Source organism: Physella acuta, unplaced genomic scaffold (assembly GCF_028476545.2).
Source record: "Physella acuta isolate Inbredline_101_S28 unplaced genomic scaffold, ASM2847654v3 ptg001799l, whole genome shotgun sequence".
Classification (NCBI taxonomy): domain Eukaryota; kingdom Metazoa; phylum Mollusca; class Gastropoda; family Physidae; genus Physella; species Physella acuta.
This window is the reverse complement of record NW_026733309.1, coordinates 37,848-61,500: the sequence shown is the minus strand read 5'-3', so window position 1 is coordinate 61,500 and position 23,653 is coordinate 37,848. Positions and strand designations below refer to the sequence as shown.

At 36.0% G+C, this 23,653-nt stretch overlaps 2 protein-coding genes and 1 pseudogene across 3 annotated transcripts in view; 2 read left to right on the top strand and 1 right to left on the bottom strand.

Annotated features, from left to right (window-relative positions):
• LOC131930557 (nitric oxide synthase-like) overlaps nt 1-14,046 on the top strand; it is a 39,525-nt gene extending 25,479 nt beyond the window's left edge. The window contains 17 exon segments of the mRNA XM_059287099.1: nt 926-1,120; nt 1,592-1,689; nt 2,250-2,394; nt 2,540-2,644; nt 3,781-3,830; nt 4,975-5,115; nt 5,678-5,852; nt 6,262-6,406; nt 6,772-6,850; nt 7,700-7,893; nt 8,550-8,719; nt 9,024-9,234; nt 10,587-10,674; nt 11,051-11,184; nt 11,797-11,951; nt 12,661-12,852; nt 13,688-14,046. Of these exon segments, the coding sequence (XP_059143082.1) occupies nt 926-1,120; nt 1,592-1,689; nt 2,250-2,394; nt 2,540-2,644; nt 3,781-3,830; nt 4,975-5,115; nt 5,678-5,852; nt 6,262-6,406; nt 6,772-6,850; nt 7,700-7,893; nt 8,550-8,719; nt 9,024-9,234; nt 10,587-10,674; nt 11,051-11,184; nt 11,797-11,951; nt 12,661-12,852; nt 13,688-13,813 (2,403 nt within the window). The 3' untranslated portion in view covers nt 13,814-14,046.
• Nucleotides 14,047-14,204: 158 nt separating this feature from the next.
• LOC131930554 (uncharacterized) lies at nt 14,205-16,883 on the top strand (annotated as a pseudogene).
• An 854-nt stretch (nt 16,884-17,737) lies between these two features.
• LOC131930556 (nitric oxide synthase) overlaps nt 17,738-23,653 on the bottom strand; it is a 40,966-nt gene continuing 35,050 nt past the window's right edge. The window contains exons 24-28 of one of the 2 annotated variants that reach the window (XM_059287098.1): nt 23,225-23,379; nt 22,677-22,868; nt 21,824-21,991; nt 21,243-21,281; nt 19,667-19,770 (exon numbers count right to left, since the gene is read on the bottom strand). In XM_059287098.1, coding sequence (XP_059143081.1) covers nt 21,258-21,281; nt 21,824-21,991; nt 22,677-22,868; nt 23,225-23,379 — 539 coding nt within the window. In that variant the 3' untranslated portion in view covers nt 19,667-19,770; nt 21,243-21,257. Of the gene's footprint in view, nt 19,771-21,242; nt 21,282-21,823; nt 21,992-22,676; nt 22,869-23,224; nt 23,380-23,653 lie in introns of both variants that reach the window. The other variant, XM_059287097.1, reaches the window with a different exon arrangement.

The window sequence follows — 23,653 nt, the reverse complement described above, 5'->3', positions numbered from 1 at the left end:
GATGATATAGTACCATAGTCTTGACCTATAGTAAAGCTATTCAGAGTTTCTTTCTGGCATCTCTACGGGGGATTAGCACTGCCCCCAGCTACCATGAAAACGCACCTCTTCTTCACCTTTTGACGAAATAGAAAAAATATATAATTTATAATTAAAATATATTCTTTAACCAGTGTCTGTCCATTTTCATTTCGGAAATTTTAGACCCCTCTTCCCTCCTTCTCTTCCCCCATTCCCTTCCCAACTCCCGTGCGACAGAGATTTAAGTCCTCTTACCCATAGAGAGAAACGTCTAAAAGAAACAATATGCTTTGAACATGACTATTGCCGAAAAAATAGGGTGCTAATTCACAGTGCATACAGGATAATACAGTACAACAATGCACAAACATAGTAGGTTACAGTATCATATAAGCAGACAGAGATAAGGACCATTATTTATTCTTTCTTGATAACGATACTCCTTATCGACTCTTTTCAGTACAGGAACAAAAAATGTAATTGCTTTTCCGTAATTTAATTTTAACTTATACTAGACTACCCGTTATCCTTGGATAACTGTGTATTTCAGGGTCATATGTAAATAACTTCACGGTTTTTTTTTTACGATTTTTATCTTTCGCTTCCTTATCCCTACTGTCATACAGCGTCACAAAAAGCCAGTCCCCACATGAAAAAAGTCACACTTGAAACAATTTGTTTTGTCTTTTAAAAACATCGATTTTGGCTGAACATGGGTCTGACCATATCATCCCTTGATATGCTAGGGTCGCAGAAGTAGATGAACACTCTTTCAACCGCCCTTTGTCCCGGCAAGTCCCGAAAGGCAAATTTATCATACACATCTTAAAAGAAGTCAAACCTCAGCTTAAGTGTTTTTGTATTTTAAAAACTTTTAGTACTGTATAGATGTAAACTATTTCAGACGAGTCGAGTGACCATCACTGACCACCACGCGGCCAGCGAGTCCTTCATGAAACACATGGAGAAAGAACACAAACTACGAGGTGGTTGCCCCAGTGACTGGGTCTGGGTCGTCCCTCCTATGAGTGGCTCTCTATTGGAGGTTTTCCACCAGGAGATGTTGCTCTACAAATTGAAACCTTCTTATGAGTATCAGGTAAAGGTGATGTTGATTTCATTATAGGGATTAAATGCTAGACTGTCTTTACAAGTAATAAATGGAAGGTTCTTGGCATACAAGTCGATATATTTTTAAATTTTATTTTTACACAAAGTCAGACACAATGCTTGAAATTAGAATTTCAAATGTAGATCACTATAGTAGACATATCTCATCTTTTTCCATCCGTGCCCAAGATTCCTTTGGTTGATAAAGTATTCCTCAGCATGCTGACAGGATATAATGTTGTCAGCCATATGCCCAGCCTTTGTTTCCCAAACGCCAGTCAGGTACCCATCAGAGCTGGGAGGACTCAGGGACGTCCTACAAACTTGAGCCAGCAATTCGAACTCGAATATTTAAAATTCTAGTAACAAAGCCAATTAAAACCATCCATATCATTTTTATGCGAGGTAACGAATTTTTTGTATGCGTATTTACCTGTAGTATCTGTTAAATTACACACAGGAAGATGCATGGAAGACACATATCTGGAATAAAGACATAAACAAGCGAAAATCGACAGACAAACCCAAGAGATGATTAGGATTTAAAGAACTAGCAAGGTAGCAAAATGAGCCCAAATATACATACATGAATCCAGATATACAAACATGAGCCCTAATAAACAACTATGTGCAACTACATTATTAAAGTTAGCAGCGATGTTTGCACAAATACGAACACAGATGTTAATTAAAATAACATAAATTTGTAAAAAGTAGGAATACAACTTTATTTTAAATATATGAATTTAAGAAGTTTATTATAAAAAACATAAATTAATTAAAATTATGAACAAGGCAGCATACGTAGCTTATATCATTATTATAAATATCTTGATTTATAAAATAAACATACATACGACAAGATAAGAACAAAGGCGGAAATTATAAAAAGAGCAATATTTATAAAACAAGTACATATATTCACAAATTGAATATGACTTCAAGGTAAGAAAAATATGTTAAGAATTGTGTTTTTATGATATAAATACAAATTAAACTGAAAATATTTTCCTCATCACTTATCAAATTAATTTTATATAATATGATTCATTTTTTTATAGTTGTTACCTTAATGTGGTAATTTGTTACTAACTTGTCAACACAACTGTCATCTCCAGAGCTGTCAAGTTCTCCAGTAAACTAATGAAGATAGCGCTGGCAAAACGCATCAAGTGTAAAATTTTATTTGATACAGAAACTGGAAAATCTGAGAAATTTGCCAAAACATTGGGTGCAATATTTAAACATGCATTTGATGCTAAGGTACAAAAATATTGTTTTTTTTTTCTTCATCATACAACTGGGAAATTGTAATGCACGCTGGGTTAAAGCATTCAATGGAATAAAAAAAAGAATGGTACTGTATTGTATTCTGTATTTGACGTGGTATTTGTTCATGTGATTTCAGGTACTTTGTATGGAGGATTATGATGTGAACTCTCTGGAACACGAGTCCCTAGTGATTGTTATCTCCAGTACATTTGGTAACGGGGATCCTCCTGAGAATGGGGAGGTGAGAATGTCTTCACTGTTCTCAACGGTTTTGTTTGATGCTTAACGGTATTCTTTTTAAATATGTAATGGTTTTGTTTGATATTCAAGGTTTTTTGTTGATACTTAACGTTTTATGTTTGATATTTAACGTTTTTAATTTCGATGCTTAACCTTTATTTGTTTGATACTTAACGTTTTTTTTATACTTAACGTTTTTTGTATGATACTTAACCTTTATTTGTTTGATACTTAACGTTTTTTGTTTGATACTTAACGTTTTTGTTTGATATTTAACGGGTTTTTGTTTGATACTTAACTTTTTTGATTTGATAATTAACGTTTTTTTTTTGTTTGTTTGATATTTAATGTTTTATTTTTTTTAATGTAACGTTTTTGTTTAATATTCAAGGCTTTTTGTTGATACTTAACGTTTTTTGTTTGATACTTAACATTTTTTTTTGTTAGTTATCTTAAGTTAAATAGGTATTTGGACATTTTTTTAAAGCCCACTTTTTTATTTACACAAAGTTTCGCTGACCTAGAACGTTTTTCCTGTCCTTCTAAGTTGATATTTTTAATCACCTCACATACACATATCGTAACTACCAAGGGGCCGTTAGGATTAGAGTGTAATTGGGTCAAATCTGGCATCAGGAGGAAGGGGTGGAACCAGGGGTTATTTTTAAAATAATTTTAATTTTAAATATGATAATATTTAATATTGTTATTAAAAATTTTCTATGAAAATTAGCTCTAATGGCAATGTAATTTTGATCTAGCTTTACTTTTACCTCTTTGATTATTGTAAAAGGGTAAAGGCAAATTATTATTTTTATTTAAAGTATTTCATAGAAAATAATTTTATTCGGTGATTTTATGTCAAATTTACACACGTTCGAAAATGTTTCTACATAAAATAATACAGATGAAAAAAAAAATGATAACTACATGATAATGATGAAATTACTTTTAAACTCATTTGAAGGGAGGCAATTATTGTGGGAATTAAAAAACTCCATTATTTCCCTGCTGATAAAAAATCATTTTAAAAACGTATTACATCTAATAAAATGTTAAATTTGTTGCATAATTCTTTATTAATGTATTAAATTATTTGATCTATTTCCAAACTATTTTTGTTTGGTTAAAACACAGGCGTTTGCTAAAAGTTTGCACGAAATGAATTTGTCAGAGACTATAAATGGGTAAAAAGTTTTTACATACATTATATTTTCTTTTATTCTTCTGCTATTTTATAAATTATTTTTGAATCAATGTTTTAGCTATGCTTGTTGATTATTTGGTACACATCTGCTTATAAAAATATAGGCTACAACTAAAAAAAAAATGCCTTGTATAAATAAATAGGTCTCTTGCACTTTAGAAATTTCTGTTTTCTTGTCATAATGTCTGGAATTAATTTAATTTTTTTAACGTTTCTTAAAATTAAAAGTATATTGTTATTCATTCTAAATTTTTTACAGATATAATAATTAATACTGATTTCTACATTTCCTAGTCGAGCAAGTGGTTAACTAAAACACATGAAAGGTCTCTAGTGTTTGTGAGGAATTGACCAACTTAGTTTTTAGTGCAAGGTCTTTCGGCTGTTCAAGATTATTTTATTGCACACCATGGATAAAGACTATGTTAGTATAATGGGTAAATAGATGTTCTAGATCTACATTGCACAGAGGTATCCAGATAAAGCTTGAAGTCTTTGATATAGCAGATATAAATCAATTTATTGGCTTCTAACAGTCATGTCTCTGGTTTCATTGCACAGGAAAAAGTTCTTATAATGGCCAGATATCAGCATTGTAGATATATTATAATTTTTTTTTTCCTGTCAACAAGTTTGAGTCATTGAAAACAACTTTGCTTTTAAAACAATAACAATTTCAAATTAAACTAGATAGAGGTCCTGCTGAGCAAACTGGGGCAACTTATTGACTGACACAATAAAAAGATGCATGATTACTAAGATATATGACATAACTGGTAATAGCAATATTTTGCAAAAAATGTATATTGCTATCTAGTAAATGAATTTCTGATGCTCCAGATTTTGGATGAATAATTACTCAATAAATTTCCTATATAAACGATTAATCTTTTTTTTTCTATTTTAACATATTTTACATACCGTTGCATACTGTAGCAATATTGCTACATACTGTAATTTTGCAAAATAAACATTATTTGATAAAATAATTCAATCTCCCCATTATTTAAGCTCTCTACACACCACAGCCTACTTTGTAAGATGTTTTTTTTTCTCAAAAAGCTTTCACAAAATTAATTCATGAAATGAAGGGTTAAATCAGTACTTGAATGTTATTATTTCAGGGACATAACTGGGACCAGGTCACATTCTTCATACGTTAGAATGAGCATCTCCAGTGAGAAAGAGGTCAGACTGGACAGTGAAGATTTAAATAGTGCTGCAGATTCTCTTGCTATGGTCACTGGGCCACTGGGCAATGTTAGGTAACTCTTTGTGTGTGAAAACTATTATCTCTGTGTTTGTAGATTTTACCTTTGGCTGTTCTGATGTATCAGTATTTGTCTATATCTGTTTGCACAAAAAAGTTGGTTTACTGACTAGATTGTTCAACAATCAGGCCATTATAAGAGTGATTTTAAGTATATATTTTCTATGTAAATTTAATATTTTTTGGTCTCATCAAAGGATATTTGGAAGGGGGGCGTTTCATTGTATGAGCAACTTAAAGGGTATATTTAGATGACAAAGCTGCTACTCTTTGTATCTGGATTTAGAACTTATTACTAATAAATGAGGGGAGTAAATTAAGATTAGTTTTTTTCTATAGTTGAAGAAAAATAATCTTTGATTTTTAAATGCTTTTCTTTTCTTTAACTGTTGAATGATAGTATAATTTTTGTTTATCATTTATCAAACCAAATTCCATTTATTATTTCACCTGGGTTTTTAATTTCCACTACCTTGCATTAGAAACTGGCTGTCATTACAGATTTAATAAACAAATAGTTTGTTCTTTTTGGTACAAATTCTTACTGATTTCTACAGATATTCAGTATTTGCATTGGGGTCTAAGGCTTATCCACATTTCGCTGCTTTTGGCCACTACATTGACAACACCCTCCATGATTTGGGGGCTGAGAGAATTTTCCCAGTTGGAGAAGGGGATGAACTCTGTGGTCAGGAACAGAGTTTTAGGACTTGGGCTGAGGGAGTTTTTAAGGTATGTGTTATCTTCCTTGTTATTAAATGGTTGGAGGTTTTTTTTAAATAAAAGAAGATGAAGATATTTTAAAACATTATTTTCTTTCAAAAAGTTTTTGTAAATAAGACTATAAACTTGTATTCAATCCATTATTCCCACATAATTTTTAACGATTTGTTTAGACCAAATCAAATGAACACATGTTTATCGAACATAATTGATGTATGTAATACAACACATTTTATGACCATCATTACCGTAGGCTGTATGTGACACATTCAATGAATTACTGTAGGCTGTATGTGACACATTCAATGAATTACTGTAGGCTGTATGCGATATATTCAATGAATTACTGTAGGCTGTATGTGACACATTCAATGAATTACTGTAGGCTGTATGTGAAACATTCAATGAATTACTGTAGGCTGCATGCGACACATTCTGTTTGGGTGATGATGTGAACATCAGTGAAGCCACAGGTGCACTAAACAACAGTGACCACAGCTGGCTGCCCAACAGGTTTAGGATTACACCAGTGGACAATGGCAAGGAGCCAGACATGTGTGAAGGTAACGTTTTTGTCTTTCTTCATCACTGCTTGTGAATAACATTTCTGAGCCATATATTATCTGTGAAGGTACTGTATCAATTTTTCTTCTTCATTGCTTTAAGTCACATTTCTAATTCATGACAAAGGCATGTACTATTTTTATCATTCTTTATCACTGCTTCTAAATCTAATTTCTTAACGCCATGAATATGTTATTTTGTATATTTCTTCATCATGACTGCTAAATCACATGTGGATGTATTTTCTCATTTTTTTTTTATTGACGTGACATAAAATACAATCACAGACATGTTTTAGCTAACATTATGCAATATTTATGTTGAATCATAACAAATAATAAATTAGCCTTTGATTGTTTTGAAGCTCTATCTAAAGTTCATAGCAAACGAGTGCTTCCCTGTATATTGAAAGAAAGGATACAACTACAAGCCTCAGATTCTGAGTAAGTTCAAAATGAGATTTTATAAATATCGTAAAATTATTAACAGCCAAAGGATCGTCGATTTATTTTTACATAATTTCATCACTTTCAGTCAGTTGACAACGCTATCCAATGATAAGCTCTAGGTTGCCCCTGAAGGTTTAGACTGTTTTATTTTAATTGTATTTTCTGTCAGCAGAAATGCAAGTCACACTGAAGCTATAATTCGACACAATAGGAAAAAAATATTCTGTTTTATTTTGTGATCCCACACTATTTGAGAAAATAATAATTTGGCTATATAGGCTAGCTTATTTTAGCTATTAATGTATCATTCTCATTCAAGCGAAGTTGGAAGTTTTTAATTGGCTTTGTCCGATGAGGACATGTTTTAACAATGAACTACGGATCTCTATCAACCGTAGCCAGCAGACAAGGCTTATCGAGATAGAAACTTTAATATGTCCAAGGACGATTAGGATTTTACAAGCTTTTATTTAGTTTGCAACATAATATGTTTGTTTGTTTGTGGGTTTGTGGCAAATATTGTAACTCAATGTTCACCCACTTCTAATGCAGCGATTTTGTTAAAACTTTCAAGAAACGTTCCTCTTCAATGAGAATACAAGTCTATCTAGAATTTAATTTAATTAGATATTTAAACAGTCATTAAAATTAATTAAACGATTTTGAATCTAAGGAGGGGGGGGGGGAAATTACATCACTCTTTTTATATACTTTAGTTACAAAAGCTTTTATTAAAGAAATCAAATTAGTTATATTTTCTTATTTTCAGTGCATTTAAAAGCTTGTTGCTACAAAGGTTTTTTATATATATATTTTTTAAATTAATGAACGTATCCCTCCCAGCCGCCAGACGATTCTAGTAAAGTTGAACACACAAGGTGCCTCTGAGCTGCTGTATGTACCAGGTGACCATGTTGGCATTTTTCCTGCTAATGCTCCAGAACTGGTGGATGCTATTCTGGCCAGGCTTCACAATGCTCCCCCTCCTGACCAAGTTATACGCACAGAGTTTCTGCATGAAGTTGTCACGCCCTTAGGTATGTCTGCACGCCTGGTAGTCTCATGGATAGTCAGCTGTTGGTCAATATCAGTATACGTTGTTGTAGATGTCTATATTGTTCAATAACATTATATAACATGTATAGTTCAAAACCAGTTACATAGTTGTTTTTGAAGTTCTGTATTGTTGAATGTCGTTATATAATACGTATAGGCCTAGATGGTCTGTATTGGTTAATACCAATATACTTAGCTGTGGTAAAGGAAGGTGGGCTTTTTACCAAAAGACAACTACCGAGGGCGGTTTTCACGATTAGGATCTTGCCCGAATGCGACAAATGCCCGAATAGACAAAAATATATATGATTCTTTAAGACCCATAATAGCTTAACCTATCCCTATTACAACACAAGCCGTAGTTGTGGCATTTACTAAGCCTAACAGTGAGCTAATGTAAGCTAATGTACCAAGCTATGCTTTCCATTCCATTTTAAAGTGAAATTTCATCCGTTTTTTATGATAGGTCTGGTAATTAGATAACTGAATACATGTTTTATGTGTGTTAGGTACTAGTAAGACCAGTGTTCCCCCCCCCCCCCTCCCCGAAGAGATGGCTGGAAGAAAAAAGTAAGCAAGAAGTGGGCTGAATTTGTCAGATAAAATAAATAACAGTACGATGTATTGTGTGTGTCAGGTACTAACAAGACCTGGGCAGAGTTTGAGAAGATGCCAGTGTGTAGCATGAGGTCTGCCTTCACCTACATCCTGGACATCACCACCCCACCCTCCCAGTCACTGCTTCAACTGTTGGCCACACAGGCAACCGGAGATGTTGACAGGGAGAGGCTGGAAAATCTGGCCACAGTAACATTCTTTTTAAAAAAATTTAATTACAGTAGATATGGATTTGAAACAGTTGATATGGATTTGTTTAATAAAAAAAAACATAACATTTTAATAACCTGCAATTTGCAAACTTAATTTGCAACATTTTAACTAAAATATATATTTCTAACTCTAAATTATTCTGAATGAAGTATTAGGGTAATTTTTATGAAATAGGCCTAGATTTTTTTAAAAGGCCTACTTTGAAATACAATTGAAGTAATATTTTCTACTTTATATAAAAAATTCCAGATATTTAAAAAAGTTTTCGATCCAAATTTAGGATTCCAAAGCCTATGAAGACTGGAAGTATGACCTGAGCCCAAACTTACTGGAAGTCTTGGACCAGTTCTCTTCACTTAAAGTGCCGCCATCTTTGTTGCTGACCCAGCTGCCCTTGCTACAGCAGCGCTACTACAGCATCAGCTCCTCCCTGCTGATGTACCAGGGGGAGATCCACGCCACCATAGCTGTGGTCAAGTTTAGGACACAAGGTAAATCACCATAGCTGTGGTCAAGTTTAGGACACAAGGTAAGTCACCATAGCTGTGGTCAAGTTTAGGACACAAGGTAAATCACCATAGCTGTGGTCAAGTTTAGGACACAAGGTAAATCTCCATAGCTGTGGTCAAGTTTAGGACACAAGGTAAATCATCATAGCTGTGGTCAAGTTTAGGACACAAGGTAAATCACCATAGCTGTGGTCAAGTTTAGGACACAAGGTAAATCTAAATCACCATAGCTGTGGTCAAGTTTAGGACGCAAGGTAAATCACCATAACCATAGCTGTGGTCAAGTTTAGGACACAAGGTAAGCCACCATCACTGGGGTCAAGTTTAGGACGCAAGGTAAATCACCATAGCTGTGGTCAAGTTTAGGATACAAGGTAAATCACCATAGCTGTGGTCAAGTTTAGGACATAAGGTAAGCTACCATAGCTGTGGTCAAGTTTAGGACACAAGGTAAATCACCATAGCTGTGGTCAAGTTTAGGACGCAAGGTAAATCACCATAGCTGTGGTCAAGTTTAGGATACAAGGTAAATCACCATAGCTGTGGTCAAGTTTAGGACATAAGGTAAGCTACCATAGCTGTGGTCAAGTTTAGGACACAAGGTAAATCACCATAGCTGTGGTCAAGTTTAGGACACAAGATAAATCACCATAGCTGTGGTCAAGTTTAGGACACAAGGTAAATCACCATAGCTGTGGTCAAGTTTAGGACACAAGGTAAATCACCATAGCTGTGGTCAAGTTTTGGACACAAGGTAAATCTAAATCACCATAGCTGTGGTCAAGTTTAGGACACAAGGTAAATCACCATAGCTGTGGTCAAGTTTAGGACACAAGGTAAATCACCATAGCTGTGGTCAAGTTTTGGACACAAGGTAAATCTAAATCACCATAGCTGTGGTCAAGTTTAGGACACAAGGTAAATCACCATAGCTGTAGCCAAGTTTAAGACACAAGGTAAATCACCATAGCTGTGGTCAAGTTTAGGACACAAGGTAAATCACCATAGCTGTGGTCAAGTTTAGTACACAAGGTAAATCACAAATTGTTGTGGTCAAGTTTAGGACACAATGTAATTCTAATTCAGTATTGCTGTTATTAATATTATACAAGGTACATCTAAATAACTTTTTTTTTAAAATTTAACCATTACAAATAGATCGACGCTTCTACGAAAGTAAAAAGATTTTTTTAAAAATTCAACAGTTTGTAATAGTGCTTTTTTCTTTAGACAAAGTCGTAAAAGTAGTGGGATACTATTCCCCCTCCCCCACCCCCACAAGGGTGTGAAAACGTATGTATATGAGCATTTTAGTATGACGTCTTCTTCACCAGATGGCGCTGGACCAGTCCATGAGGGTGTGTGTTCTGGTTGGATGAACAGATGTTCAGTCGGTACAGTTGTGCCTTGTTTAGTTAGAGCGTGAGTTGATCTTTATTTCTTAAATGAAACCACATTTAACTATTGATGTGTTTGGATAAGATCAGTTCCAATCTTTATTTGGGTATGTAGGACATTCCTGAGTCAAACTCAGCTGTTAATGTTACTTGCTTCAGGCTGGGGAGAAACAAGTATCTGGGCTTTTTTTTTTTGTCTAGTTTAAAGAAACACACCCCAGTAGGCCTACACCCGCAATAATGTTTCATCTAATAAATGTCTATTTACACATTTAATTCGATTTCAATAGAAGTCTTACTTTACTTATCAATAAACTATTTTAGCAGACTTCCGTAACTATATGGTACAATATTCTTGTAGCAAATGTCCATACTTTTATGGTCCAATGTTCTATTTTCAGAGCCCCTGCTTTCCACTTGCCAGAAAATCCTGCCCTTCCTATCCTCATGATAGGCCCTGGGACAGGCATTGCCCCCTTCAGATCTTTCTGGCAACAGAGGATGATTGATAAAGAGATGAATAGCGTGCCTTCAAGTAAGTCATAAATTATGAATGGTGTGCCTTCACGTAAGTCATACATTATAAATAGCGTGCCTTCACGTAAGTCATACATTATGAATAGTGTGCCTTCACGTAAGTTATGAATGGTGTGCTTTCACGTAAGTCATAAGTTATGAATGGTGTGCCTTCACGTAAGCCATATATTATGAATAGCGTGCCTTCAAGTAAGTCATACATTATGAATAGCGTGCCTTCACGTAAGTCATACATTATGAATAGTGTGCCTTCACGTAAGTCATACATTATGAATAGCGTGCCTTCACGTAAGTCATAAATTATGAATAGTGTGCCTTCACGTAAGTCATAAATTATGAATAGTGTGCCTTCACGTAAGTCAGACATTATGAATAGCGTGCCTTCACGTAAGTCATGAAGTAGAATATAACAAAGATTAAATCAAGTAGAATTAAAACGGGAGATTTTTTAAAAACAATCCTTCAATTTTTTATATATTTTTTTTGGAAAACTAGTTTGATTTTTATTTTTATTTTACTTTTTCCAAATCAAAATATAAGCAATATTATATCAGGGAATGTATATAGTAAAAAAACTGTCAATGTCTGATTTTGTTGACATGATTTACAGAGGGTTTAACAAAGCCATTTGGAGACATGACTCTATACTTTGGATGCCGCACTGCATCTCAAGACAACATCTACGGGAAAGAGCTGGAAGAAATGGAAAAGGCTGACGTGCTGTTTTATCATGTCGCCCTGTCTAGAGAACCAGATATGCCAAAGGTAATGGGACACTCTCTATAGAGCCAGATATGCCAAAGGTAATGTGACACTGTCTAGAGAGCCAGATATGCCAAAGGTAATGTGACACTGTCTAGAGAGCCAGATATGCCAAAGGTAATGTGGCACTGTCTAGAGAGCCAGATATGCCAAAGGTAATGGGACACTGTCTAGAGAGCCAGATATGCCAAAGGTAATGTGGCACTGTCTAGAGAGCCAGATATGCCAAAGGTAATTGGCAGTCTAGAGAGCCAGATATGCCAAAGGTAATGTGACACTGTCTAGAGAGCCAGATATGCCAAAGGTAATGTGACACTGTCTAGAGAGCCGGATATGCCAAAGGTATTGGGACACTGTCTAGAGAGCCAGATATGCCAAAGGTAATGTGACACTTTCTGGGAGTGGTGGTGACTGTTAACTTATAGTGATGACCACTGGTGTACTACTGCATCCCACATCAACCACATCACCATGATCAAATTACCACCTCCTGCCACAGCAACTCACACCTAACACACCCCTCTGCATCTACAAATCCACTCCATCCCTACCACACCAACACAAACCAGTCACAACCCAACAACACCACCCCAACTCAACAACATACCATAGTCCCCCTCCCCAAACACACCATCCAACCACACCTCAACCCAACTACCCCAACCACACCGAACTCCACACGTGTAATATCTCCTCAACATCCACTTCCCAGGTTTACGTGCAAGACATCCTACTAAACAATGCTTCCATTGTTTATGACATGATCGTGAAGAAAGGCGGCCATTTTTACGTTTGTGGCGACATCGCAATGGCCCATGACGTCACACGCACGCTGAAAGTTGTCATGCAAGAACAGGGTAACATGAAACCAGAGGACGCCAGCAGATTTATAACAAAACTTAGGGTGAGTCAAGTTACCCTTTCTGACCTCATACCCCGTTGTGCAGATGAAGCAGATTTAATATGTTTCTTGACTTCGGCATAAGTACCCACCCCACTTTAAATAAAATCAGATTTAGGGATGTCGTACAATGAGTCCGAGATTTGAACCGAAGACAGTAGGGTTGGTATTCAATCATTGTATTCTCCTTTGTTTTCACGTACCCTGTCCTACTTAAGTTCCTTTAATGAACTTGACTGTACAAGGGGCAAGTGAAGTCGAGTTCACTTGTTTCTGTGACTTCGGCATATGAAAGGATATTGTAGTGTGCAGTATGCCCAGCTGCCTTTCATTTCCCTGAGTTCGGTACTCAATTGAGCTGAGTGGACCCAGGGACGTTCTACGTACTTAAACCCTGATTTGAACTCGAGACTTTCATGTTAGCAGTCGCATGCTCTACTAATCGTGTACACATATTCTCCCTTAGTTTCCCAATTTTCCCCAGTTCCTCAATTTTTCCCGTTTTCTCATATTCTCACTTAGATCAACTTATTATTTCCATATTCTCCCTAGATTCACATATTCTCCCCTAGATTCCCATATTCTCCCACAGGTTCCCATATTCTCCCCAGATTCCCATATTCTCCCCTAAATTCCTATATTCTCCCATAGATTCCCATATTCTCCCCAGATTCCCATATTCTCCCCTAAATTCCCATATTCTCCCCTAAATTCTCATATTCTACCCTAGATTCCCATACACTCCCCCAGTTCCCATACTCTCCCCCAGTTCCCATACTCTCCCCCAGTTCCCATACTCTCACCCAGTTTCCATCCATCCTTTTCTCTCTGTTCTCAGGATACCAACAGATTCCATGAGGACATATTTGGTGTCAGTGTCAGGAGACCAGGGGAGTTGACTGAGAGACCCAAAGACCAGTCTACTAGAGCGCTGCCACAAAAGCCCTTAGAAAACTTGAACTGATATTTCATTTGGTTGCAATTATCAATTTAACTATTATGTGAGCAGTAAAAAGAACTTTTAATTCTAATCAGGCAATATTTAAAACTTTTTATCAGCTTTTATTTAACTTGATTCCTCTATCTGTCGCAGTCTGTTTTCAGTCTGTCGTCATATATCGAAACGCCCCAGCGAAATTTCGGGCACTTCTAACTAACAGATTCGTTTCAAAGTTGGCACGTGGGTCAAGACATGAAGACAATGCAATCTGATATTAATTTGACTTAATTGGATGCCTAATTATTTTTTAATTAATTACAATTTTGTCTACTGCACTAGAGAAAGTGCCTTAAAAAAAGTTTTAATTTTCGTTTCAACTAAATAAATTTTTTAATTTAAAATAATTAAGGTGGAAATGGCAAGATGTATGTGTAATATAATCATAATAAATTATTTAAAAGGCTTGTGTAACCGTTCTCACTTTCTAAGTAAATTGTACCTCGACTTATCTTAACTTTTTATTTAATAACTGCTACTTCTTTTATCCATTTGTTTTTCTAAATAACACAAAACAAACAATTTTTTTTCCTGATAATGTAGTTTGTAAAAAGTACGTTTCACATATCCATTTTTTAATTATGGGAAATGAATTATTATCTAAAACAATGTGAACTTTAAATACACCTTTGAGGTCCATATGTCATAAAACTATACTCTTTTTAAACCATAAACACATTGTTTTTGTCTGTGTGTTCAATAAATATAATGGTTAAAATAGTTAATAATTTTTTTTAATGTAAATTTTTTTGGAATGGGGTGACCAGAGTTTCTTCCAGGCATGAACGTCTTGTCATTGGACGTCTTGTCATTGGACGTGACTTCATTGGACGTCTTGTCATTAGACGTCTTGTCATTGTACCTCTTGTCATTGGACGTCTTGTCATTTGACATCTTGTCATTGGACGTGTGTTCATTGGACCCTTGTCACTGGACGTCTTGTCGTTGGACGTCCCGCCATTACATAGGAATGCAACCACAACTCTCCATTGTACATTTCTTTGTTTTTGTTGCGATTCTCCAAGTTGTGTCCACGACATTCCGACTGCTTCTGCTTCACTGACAACTGATCTTTTCTAAGTTTCTTTTAGCCTACCTGCTTTCCTCTTTCCTAGGGGATTTCTATCTAATGCCTCTCTAGTGAAGTTGCTAGTTGGTTTACGCAAGGTGTGTGAAATCCAACTCCATTTGAGCTGTTGTATTTCTTTACCTAAAGAGTTTCCACAGTTTTTCTCCACAAGTTTTGGTAATTTTTTTCTGGCCACCTGATGTTCAACAAGTGGCACCCCATAAAGTAGGCATAGATATTTAAAACTCTGGTCAACGGAACAGGGTGGTGGAGAGGTAGAGAGCACGAGTGCTAACCCAAAAGTCTCGAGTTTAGTTCCCGCACTCTTGTTCCTGAGTCCACACTACTACAACTGCCGTGTTGACTTTGACTACAGCGCCAAAAAAGTATTACAGTCACCACCAAAGACGTGCTGTACTTGGTGATAACTTGAAAAAAAAAATCACTTCTTTTACTTTTGGTAAAACATTCGAATTTCATAAGCTGAAGCTTTTCAGCAACCAGACGTCACCACACGTTCAACAAACAGACGTCCAGTCACAAAACTTCCAGTTACCAAACGTCCAGTCACCAAACGTCCAGTCACTAGACGTCCAGTCACTAGACGTCCAGTCACAAAACTTCCAGTTACCAAACGTCCAGTCACCAAACGTCCAGTCACTAGACGTCCAGTCACTAGACGTCCAGTCACAAGACGTCCAGTCACAAGACGTCCAGTCACTAGACGTCTAGTCACAAGACGTCCAGTCACCAGACGTCCCACAACCAGACGTCCAGTCACAAGACGTCCCACAACCAGACGTCCCACTACAAAACGTCCAGTCACAAGACGTCCCACAACCAGACGTCCCACTACCAGACGTCCAGTCACAAGACGTCCCACAACCAGACGTCCCACAACCAGACGTCCCACAACCAGACGTCCCACAACCAGACGTCCCACAACCAGACGTCCAGTCACAAGACGTCCCACAACCAGACGTCCCACTACCAGACGTCCAGTCACAAGACGTCCCACAACCAGACGTCCCACTACCAGACGTCCAGTCACAAGACGTCCCACAACCAGACGTCCCACAACCAGACGTCCCACAACCAGACGTCCCACAACCAGACGTCCAGTCACAAGACGTCCCACAACCAGACGTCCAGTCACAAGACGTCCCACAACCAGACGTCCCACAACCAGACGTCCAGTCACAAGACGTCCCACAACCAGACGTCCCACAACCAGACGTCCCACAACCAGACGTCCAGTCACCAGACGTCCCACAACCAGACGTCCCACAACCAGACGTCCAGTCACCAGACGTCCCACAACCAGACGTCCCACAACCAGACGTCCCACAACCAGACGTCCAGTCAGCAGACGTCCCACGACCAGACGTCCCACGATCAGACGTCCCACAACCAGACATCCCACAACCAGACGTCCCAAACCAGACCTCCCAAAACCAGACGTCCCAAAACCAGACGTCCAACAACCAGACGTCCCACGACCAGACGTCCCACAACCAGACGTCCCACAAACAGACGTCCCACAACCAGACGTCCCACAACCAGACGTCCCACAACCAGACGTCCCACGACCAGACGTCCCACAACCAGACGTCCCACGATCAGACGTCCCAAAACCAGACGTCCCACAACCAGACGTCCCACAACCAGACGTCCAGTCACAAGACATGGAGCGACAAGAAGTACAACTTAAAAAACAACAAAATTGATGGCATTACTAGAAAAACCTGGAGACCCATCAAATACTCCATCATCATCCTCCTTAAACCCTCATTGTGGGCTTTGTGCACTACAGTTGACTTTATAATTGTCCGCCATCCATCTTGGAACTTTGATTGGTTCAGCGAAGGATGGATCGGTCCAATCCTTGATGTCTTCCTTCCAGTTGCATCTTTGCCTTCTTCTTCTTCTCCCTCCTGGCACAGTGCCTTGCAATACAGTTTTGGATAGTAATAGGCTGTTTGATGTTATGACATGGCCATACCAACTCAGTTTTCTAGTTTTGATTATGCTCAGTAGACACTCAAAGGGACCAATCGCATTAGTGACCCTCAGGGGCGTAGCGAGGGGGGGGGGGGGGGCGGGGGGTGCGGATCGCACCGGGTGACACCATTTAGGGGGGGGGGGGGACGCCAATGCAAAAAATAGCAAAATATATAGAGAAAAACTTGAGTGGGGGGTGCAAATCTAAAGTTTGAGGGTGGGGGGTGCAAATCGAAAGTTTGAGGGGGGGGGGAGTGCAAATCGAAAACTTCAAAGTTTGTCCCCGGGATGGGTAGCTATGCCTCTGGGGGGTGACACCATTAAGTGCCGCACCGGGTGACACCCGACCTCGCTTCGCCACTGGTGACCCTATCCTAGACTTCTTCCTCAGCTATGTGATCTCTGTATGAGATACCCAGGACTCTGCTTAGACATCTCATCTCCTGGGTCTGAGTTCTTATCTTAGGTCTAAACCAGGGGTCTCCAAACTTTTCAGTCCGAGGGCCGCATTAACTATCAAATTTCAGTTCGGATGCCAGTTTATTCCAGACGTGTCTTTGATTTTTCTGGGCAAAGCTCCTCAGCCATCATCAACAAACATTTTTCCTTGGACAAAAAGATCTCCGCGGGCCGGATGAGAGGACTTCGCGGGTTGCATCCGGCCCGCGGGCCGTAGTTTGGAGACCCCTGGTCTAAACTAAACATTAAAATAACAGTTTATATAAAAAGAAATGTGATAGAACTAAGACACCTCATTACGTATACACTGATTCACAATCTCACATCCAGTGCTCCAAAAAAAGTAACACTTGTTTAGAGGGTGAATATGTTTTTTATTTTTCATTTTGTGAGATGGAGGGAAAAAAAGGCAAATGACATTTTAAAATTTAAAGTAAATACAATTTTAACATACTGTATAATAGTAGAAGTCAGTCAATTGTATAGCCCCTATATCAATTAAAGGTAAGTAAATATTTAGTCCAACTCTCCCACCAAAAGTAAATGTAAATAACCTACTAGATAAAGCAGGGCAAACATTCAATTCCTGTTTACAGTCAACAAAACTTCTAATAGTAAAGAATTTTTTTAAAAACATTTTTAACAATAGAGTAAAATCATTAATTTTCAAGAAAAAAAAAAATCAAACATTCTCACAATATCAATATTTTAGTGTTTTTTTTTGCGCCAATTGGAAAAGGATGTTTACTATGTAAGTCTTTAAATAACATACCACAAGCAATTTATTTATAGTACGCAGAAAATAATTTCACCAATTGTCAAAAAAAAAAAAAATTATATTTAAAAAAAATACAAAATGAACTGAAAAAATGACACTTTATGAATAAAATAAAACAGCCAACTAATGATGAACATGTGCGTCTTGTGTGATGAGATAATAGAATAAATCATGAACATGATTTGATTGAAAATAAGTTGGACCCATTGCTTAAAAACTAATTTAGGTCTTTAAAATACATGATTATGTAATCTTAGAGTATGAAAATGTAAGCAGACATTAAGTGACTTGGTATAATTACGCAGCTGAAAACACTGTTTTTTGGTTTAATTACATGGATGAAAAACAGGGATGAAAATGGGGATGAAAATAAGGATGAAAATTAAACGGACGTTATTTGAAATTTTTGAATTTCAAATTTTATTAGGCCGCAACTTAAAGACATTGATGCAATTGAAAAACTATTTCCACTAATTGCAAACAATTATTAATTAAGTAATTTCCCAGTTTAATAATATCCCAATTTGTTATTTCATTCAACATCAATGTTTAGATACCTTATCTAACTAGTTTTATTTTTTTTTTTTTAACTAGTTTTATTCCACTGCAAATATCCAAATACAAAAATTAAAATACCCTCAATGCAATGGGACAGTTGATAAGAAAATGAAACTGGAAATATCACTAAAGTGAGGTAATTTTTAGCAGAAGTCAGCGGTTAATTGATAATTGATTGATTTGAACAATAGCGGTATTTATTAAATGTGTAAAAATATGAAAAAACACAGCCAAGGGGGATTATCAGCTTTATTACTTAAAGTGGCTTTCTTTTTATTTACCCAACCTCCAGTCATGACCAAAACATCTCCTTACCTCCCTTCATCAAACACATTAAGTTTTTAATGAAAAATTATATTTATTGAACACATAGACACAGTAATAGGTTTTACAGTTAAGTTTATACATTTATGAGATGAAGATCTAAAGTTTATTTAAACTTGACATTGTTTTAGATAATTATTTCCCTGTTATCTATTTTCCTGCGCAAAACAGTATGTCCACTCACACACAAAATTTTAACCATCATGTTTTCAGGTTTATTTGTGTGTGTTTACATTTAAACCTAGACAGAATCTTGGAAACAGTTGAGGAAAACAGTTAAAGGTGCATGCAAGGAGAGAAAAGTGTCTTGATGATTTATAAACATTCAGAAAAGTGAACACAATTAAACAATGGATGTATGAAAAAGTATTTTTTTATCAGGAAAACAAAAATCAATGGTTAGTTTGTTATGTTATTTAGAAAATAAAAATGAATATTTGATACATAAAAGTAACAGCAGCTGATAAATTTAAAAAATTACAGATAAGCCCAGGAAATTTCTAGATAAAAAATAAGGTTACCCACCCATTTTAAAGAATTTATTATGGTTACATTACACACACATATTGCTGTGTAACTATTTCTACCAAAATTATTTGAGATTTTAACAAATATTTTGAAAGGAAAGAAAAATTAAAAGTTATTTTTTTCAGGCACATTTTCCGGTGCAACTTTTTGCTTTGTAAAGATGTTTTTCATTGGTGCTTTTGGTTTGGCAATCACTTTCCTTGTATCCTGGAATTTTAAAAAAGTCACAAATCAGGTTAGAACATTTTATAAATGTCAAAAATCTCATAAAAGACAAATATTAAAACTAATATAATCACAAAAAATAAGATATTTGCATTATTAATTCTGATCAACCCTTACATATGCTGTTGGTTTACTCTTTTTCCAAACATTTTTTTTTTGTAGGTGCTATATTGTACTCATATTTAAATTTTAACTTTTACTAAAATTCTAAACAATGTAAATGAACCAAAGGACAAAAATGTTAAAAAAGAATTTAAATGTTAAATGAACACATATTACAGTTAGAATAATAATTGCAACCAAGTCAAATTCAGTTCATTTCAAATACAAAGCTGATAAACAAACAAGGTGTGTCAGGATATATTTATTGTGAATTCACACTAACTGTATATAAACAAAGCTAATGCCTTAAGTGCTCGAATAAATTATTCATGTTTTTTAAAGCTAATATACACAATACGGTGAGCGAGCAAAATTTCCTTCTCTAAAACTTTCAGTGGATCTATTTACAACTTTAGATTTTTTAAAATTTAATTTTATAATTCTACACAGCTTTAAGAATGCATATTTTAAATAATCTACATGAATGAAACAGAATTTACAATAGCAACATGTGTACAATACACATCTGAAAAATAAATTCTGCAGTAAATGTTCCCATAAATTTAACTTATTGTGAATTTTCAGATATATATTGTATACAAGTCACAAGTGTAAACACATTGTTACAATGTTATTAACTACTTCAAAATGCACTACAATAATTAAAAGTGAGAACATTGTTTTATTTCAAAGCCAATAAGTAGTTTTCCAAGAGATAAAGTGTGAAGTTGTTGATTTTTATCTTTAATATTTTTAGTAAAATGTAATCTATCTTTAATTTTTTTTTTAAAAACCATTTTGATATCAGTGGAGGTGAAAGTTTTGTAATGTTAAAGGAAATTATCTCTCATGAAAGAGTCATGTAAAGTTTGCTTTCTAGTTTCACCAGAATTGATAAAGCAGTAATATAAAATTAAAAAAAAATAAAAACACTATAATTGATATCATATTTTAAAACAATAATTAAATTGCAAGCAATATGTTACTAATGTCTAATTCATAGACAATAATGAATTAAATTGCAAGCAATATGTTACTAATGTCTAAATCATCTCAATATATGGTCCTTTGCTTTTTAATTGTTTGTGCAAATTTGCAAAATCTTTTCAACTTCTTTTTTTCCCTTCAAATTGCTGTTCTAATGGCATAAGTGTTGTGCAAGTAAAAGTTAAAAAGTGACATCATCACACACAGTAGCCAAAAGTAACGAAACAAACTTAGATCAGCATGCATATAAATGACTCAATATTAAAACTGTATAAAACATGAACTAGTTGATTCACACAAGCCATGTGTAAACATAAAAAAATTCAACTAACAATGCACACAAATTAATACCAGGTTATGTTCACCTAAAGGATTTTAAATCAGTTTTGCAACGCTGCCTGCTGCTGTGTAATTGAATATTAATATTACATTAACTATGTTACACATGCAAGATGATATATAGTGTTATATAATAAAAACAGTTATCTTGTTTATTCAACAACAATTTGAAAATGAAATTTTAAAGCAATTTGCTCTTTAAATGTTTCAAATTGCAAGATAAATTAATACCTGTCATTGTTATGTTTCTTGTTTTAATAAAGACTTAAATCCATTATATAATTAAAGATTATTGTAAGTTGGATGTTTTAATGAAAACTGTTACGTCCCTTGTTTTAAAAAAGACGGTTATGTCCCTTGTTAAAAAAAAATCTCTTGTCTTTTTGTTCTAGTGAACAAAATATTGCCTATGTACCCACTGTTCATTAACAACACTATTACTATGAAACTAATCAATTGATTTAAAGTAATTTTGAAATAGAAAAGCTTAATAGAATATTATTAATAGAATATTAATTCGCCCTTATAATTTTTATAGCAATTTTTTAATCAAATTAATTTTAAATGTTTTAATGTAATGTACCAACATTATTCAAGATGTGCATACCTTTGTGATAAACACTGCTCTCTCTTTCAAAGCATCAGGTTTTCCGAGGACTTTGGTGGCATTGAGATAGGCAAGAGCTCTCATAGACTGGTCCTTGGGTCTCTCAGTTAACTCCCCTGGTCTCCTGACACTGACACCAAATATGTCCTCATGGAATCTGTTGGTATCCTGAGAACAGAGAGGAGTAGATGGATGGGAATTTAGGGGAGAGTATGGGAACTGGGGGGAGAGTATGGGAACTGGGGGAGAGTATGGGAACTGGGGGAGAGTATGGAAATTTAGGGGGGAGAGTATGGGAATCTAGGGGAGAATATGAGAATCTAGGGGAGAATATGGGAATCTAGGGGAGAATATGGGAATCTAGGGGAGAATATGGGAATCTAGGGGAGAATATGGGAATCTAGGGGAGAATATGGGAATCTAGGGGAGAATATGGGAATCTAGGGGAGAATATGGGAATCTAGGGGAGAATATGGGAATCTAGGGGAGAATATGGGAATCTAGGGGAGAATATGGGAATCTAGGGGAGAATATGGGAATCTAGGGGAGAATATGGGAATCTAGGGGAGAATATGGGAATCTAGGGGAGAATATGGGAATCTAGGTGAGAGAATGGGAATCTAGGAGATAAAATGGGAATTATGTGGAGGGTATGGGAATCTAGGGAAAAATGTGGGAATTTTGGGGAGAAATTTTGAAAGCTGGGAAAGAATTAGGGAAACTAGGGGAGTACTTGTTTAACTTTGCGAGAAATTGGGGAATGCTATACTATCAAGTATGCCATGGACAAAAGATTATCTTGGCTTTATCTACGTTAACGTAACATCAGTTCAGCAAGGGTAAGTTGACTCACCCTCAATTTTGTTATAAATCTGCTGGCGTCCTCTGGTTTCATGTTACCCTGTTCTTGCATGACAACTTCCAGCGTGCGTGTGACGTCATGGGCCATTGCGATGTCACCACACACGTAAAAATGGCCGCCTTTCTTCACGATCATGTCATAAACAATGGAAGCGTTGTTTAGTAGGATGTCTTGCACGTAAACCTGGGGAGTGGATGTTGAAATCATATTTCTGAATGGTTTGGGTGGTGTGGTTGGGGTGTGGATCAGTGTGTAATTGTGGTGTAGAGTGGGGATGGGGTGGAGTGGAGTCTTTGAGTGTGGTGGGGTGGTAGTCGTGTGGTAGGGCGATGATGGTAGGGGTAGGATGTTGTGGGTTGTGCAGTTAGGGTGTGGGGTGTGGCTGAGGAGAAATGCTGTGGTACACCAGTGGTCATCACCATAAGTTAACAATCACGACCACTCCCAGAAATTGTCACATTACCTTTGGCATATCTGGCTCTCTAGATAGTCTGACATTACCTTTAGCATATCTGGCTCTCTAGACAGTGTCCCATTACCTTTGGCATATCTGGCTCTCTAGACAGGGCTACATGATAAAACAGCACGTCAGCCTTTTCCATTTCTTCCAGCTCTTTCCCGTAGATGTTGTCTTGAGATGCAGTGCGGCATCCAAAGTATAGAGTCATGTCCCCAAATGGCTTTGTTAGACCCTCTGTAAATCATGTTCACAAAATCAGACATTGACAGTTTTTTACTCATATTTCCTTCATTCACTAAATATATTGATTATATTTTGCTTTAAAAATATTTTTCAAAATTCTATTTTTCCAAAAAAAAAAACCCAATACAATGGATTGTTTTAAACATCTACGTTTTTTTTTCTACTAGCTTAAACCTACTTCATTTGGGCGTCAAGGCACATTATTCATAATTTATGATTTAATCTCTTTGTTTTATTCTACTTCATGACTTTTGTGAAGTCATGC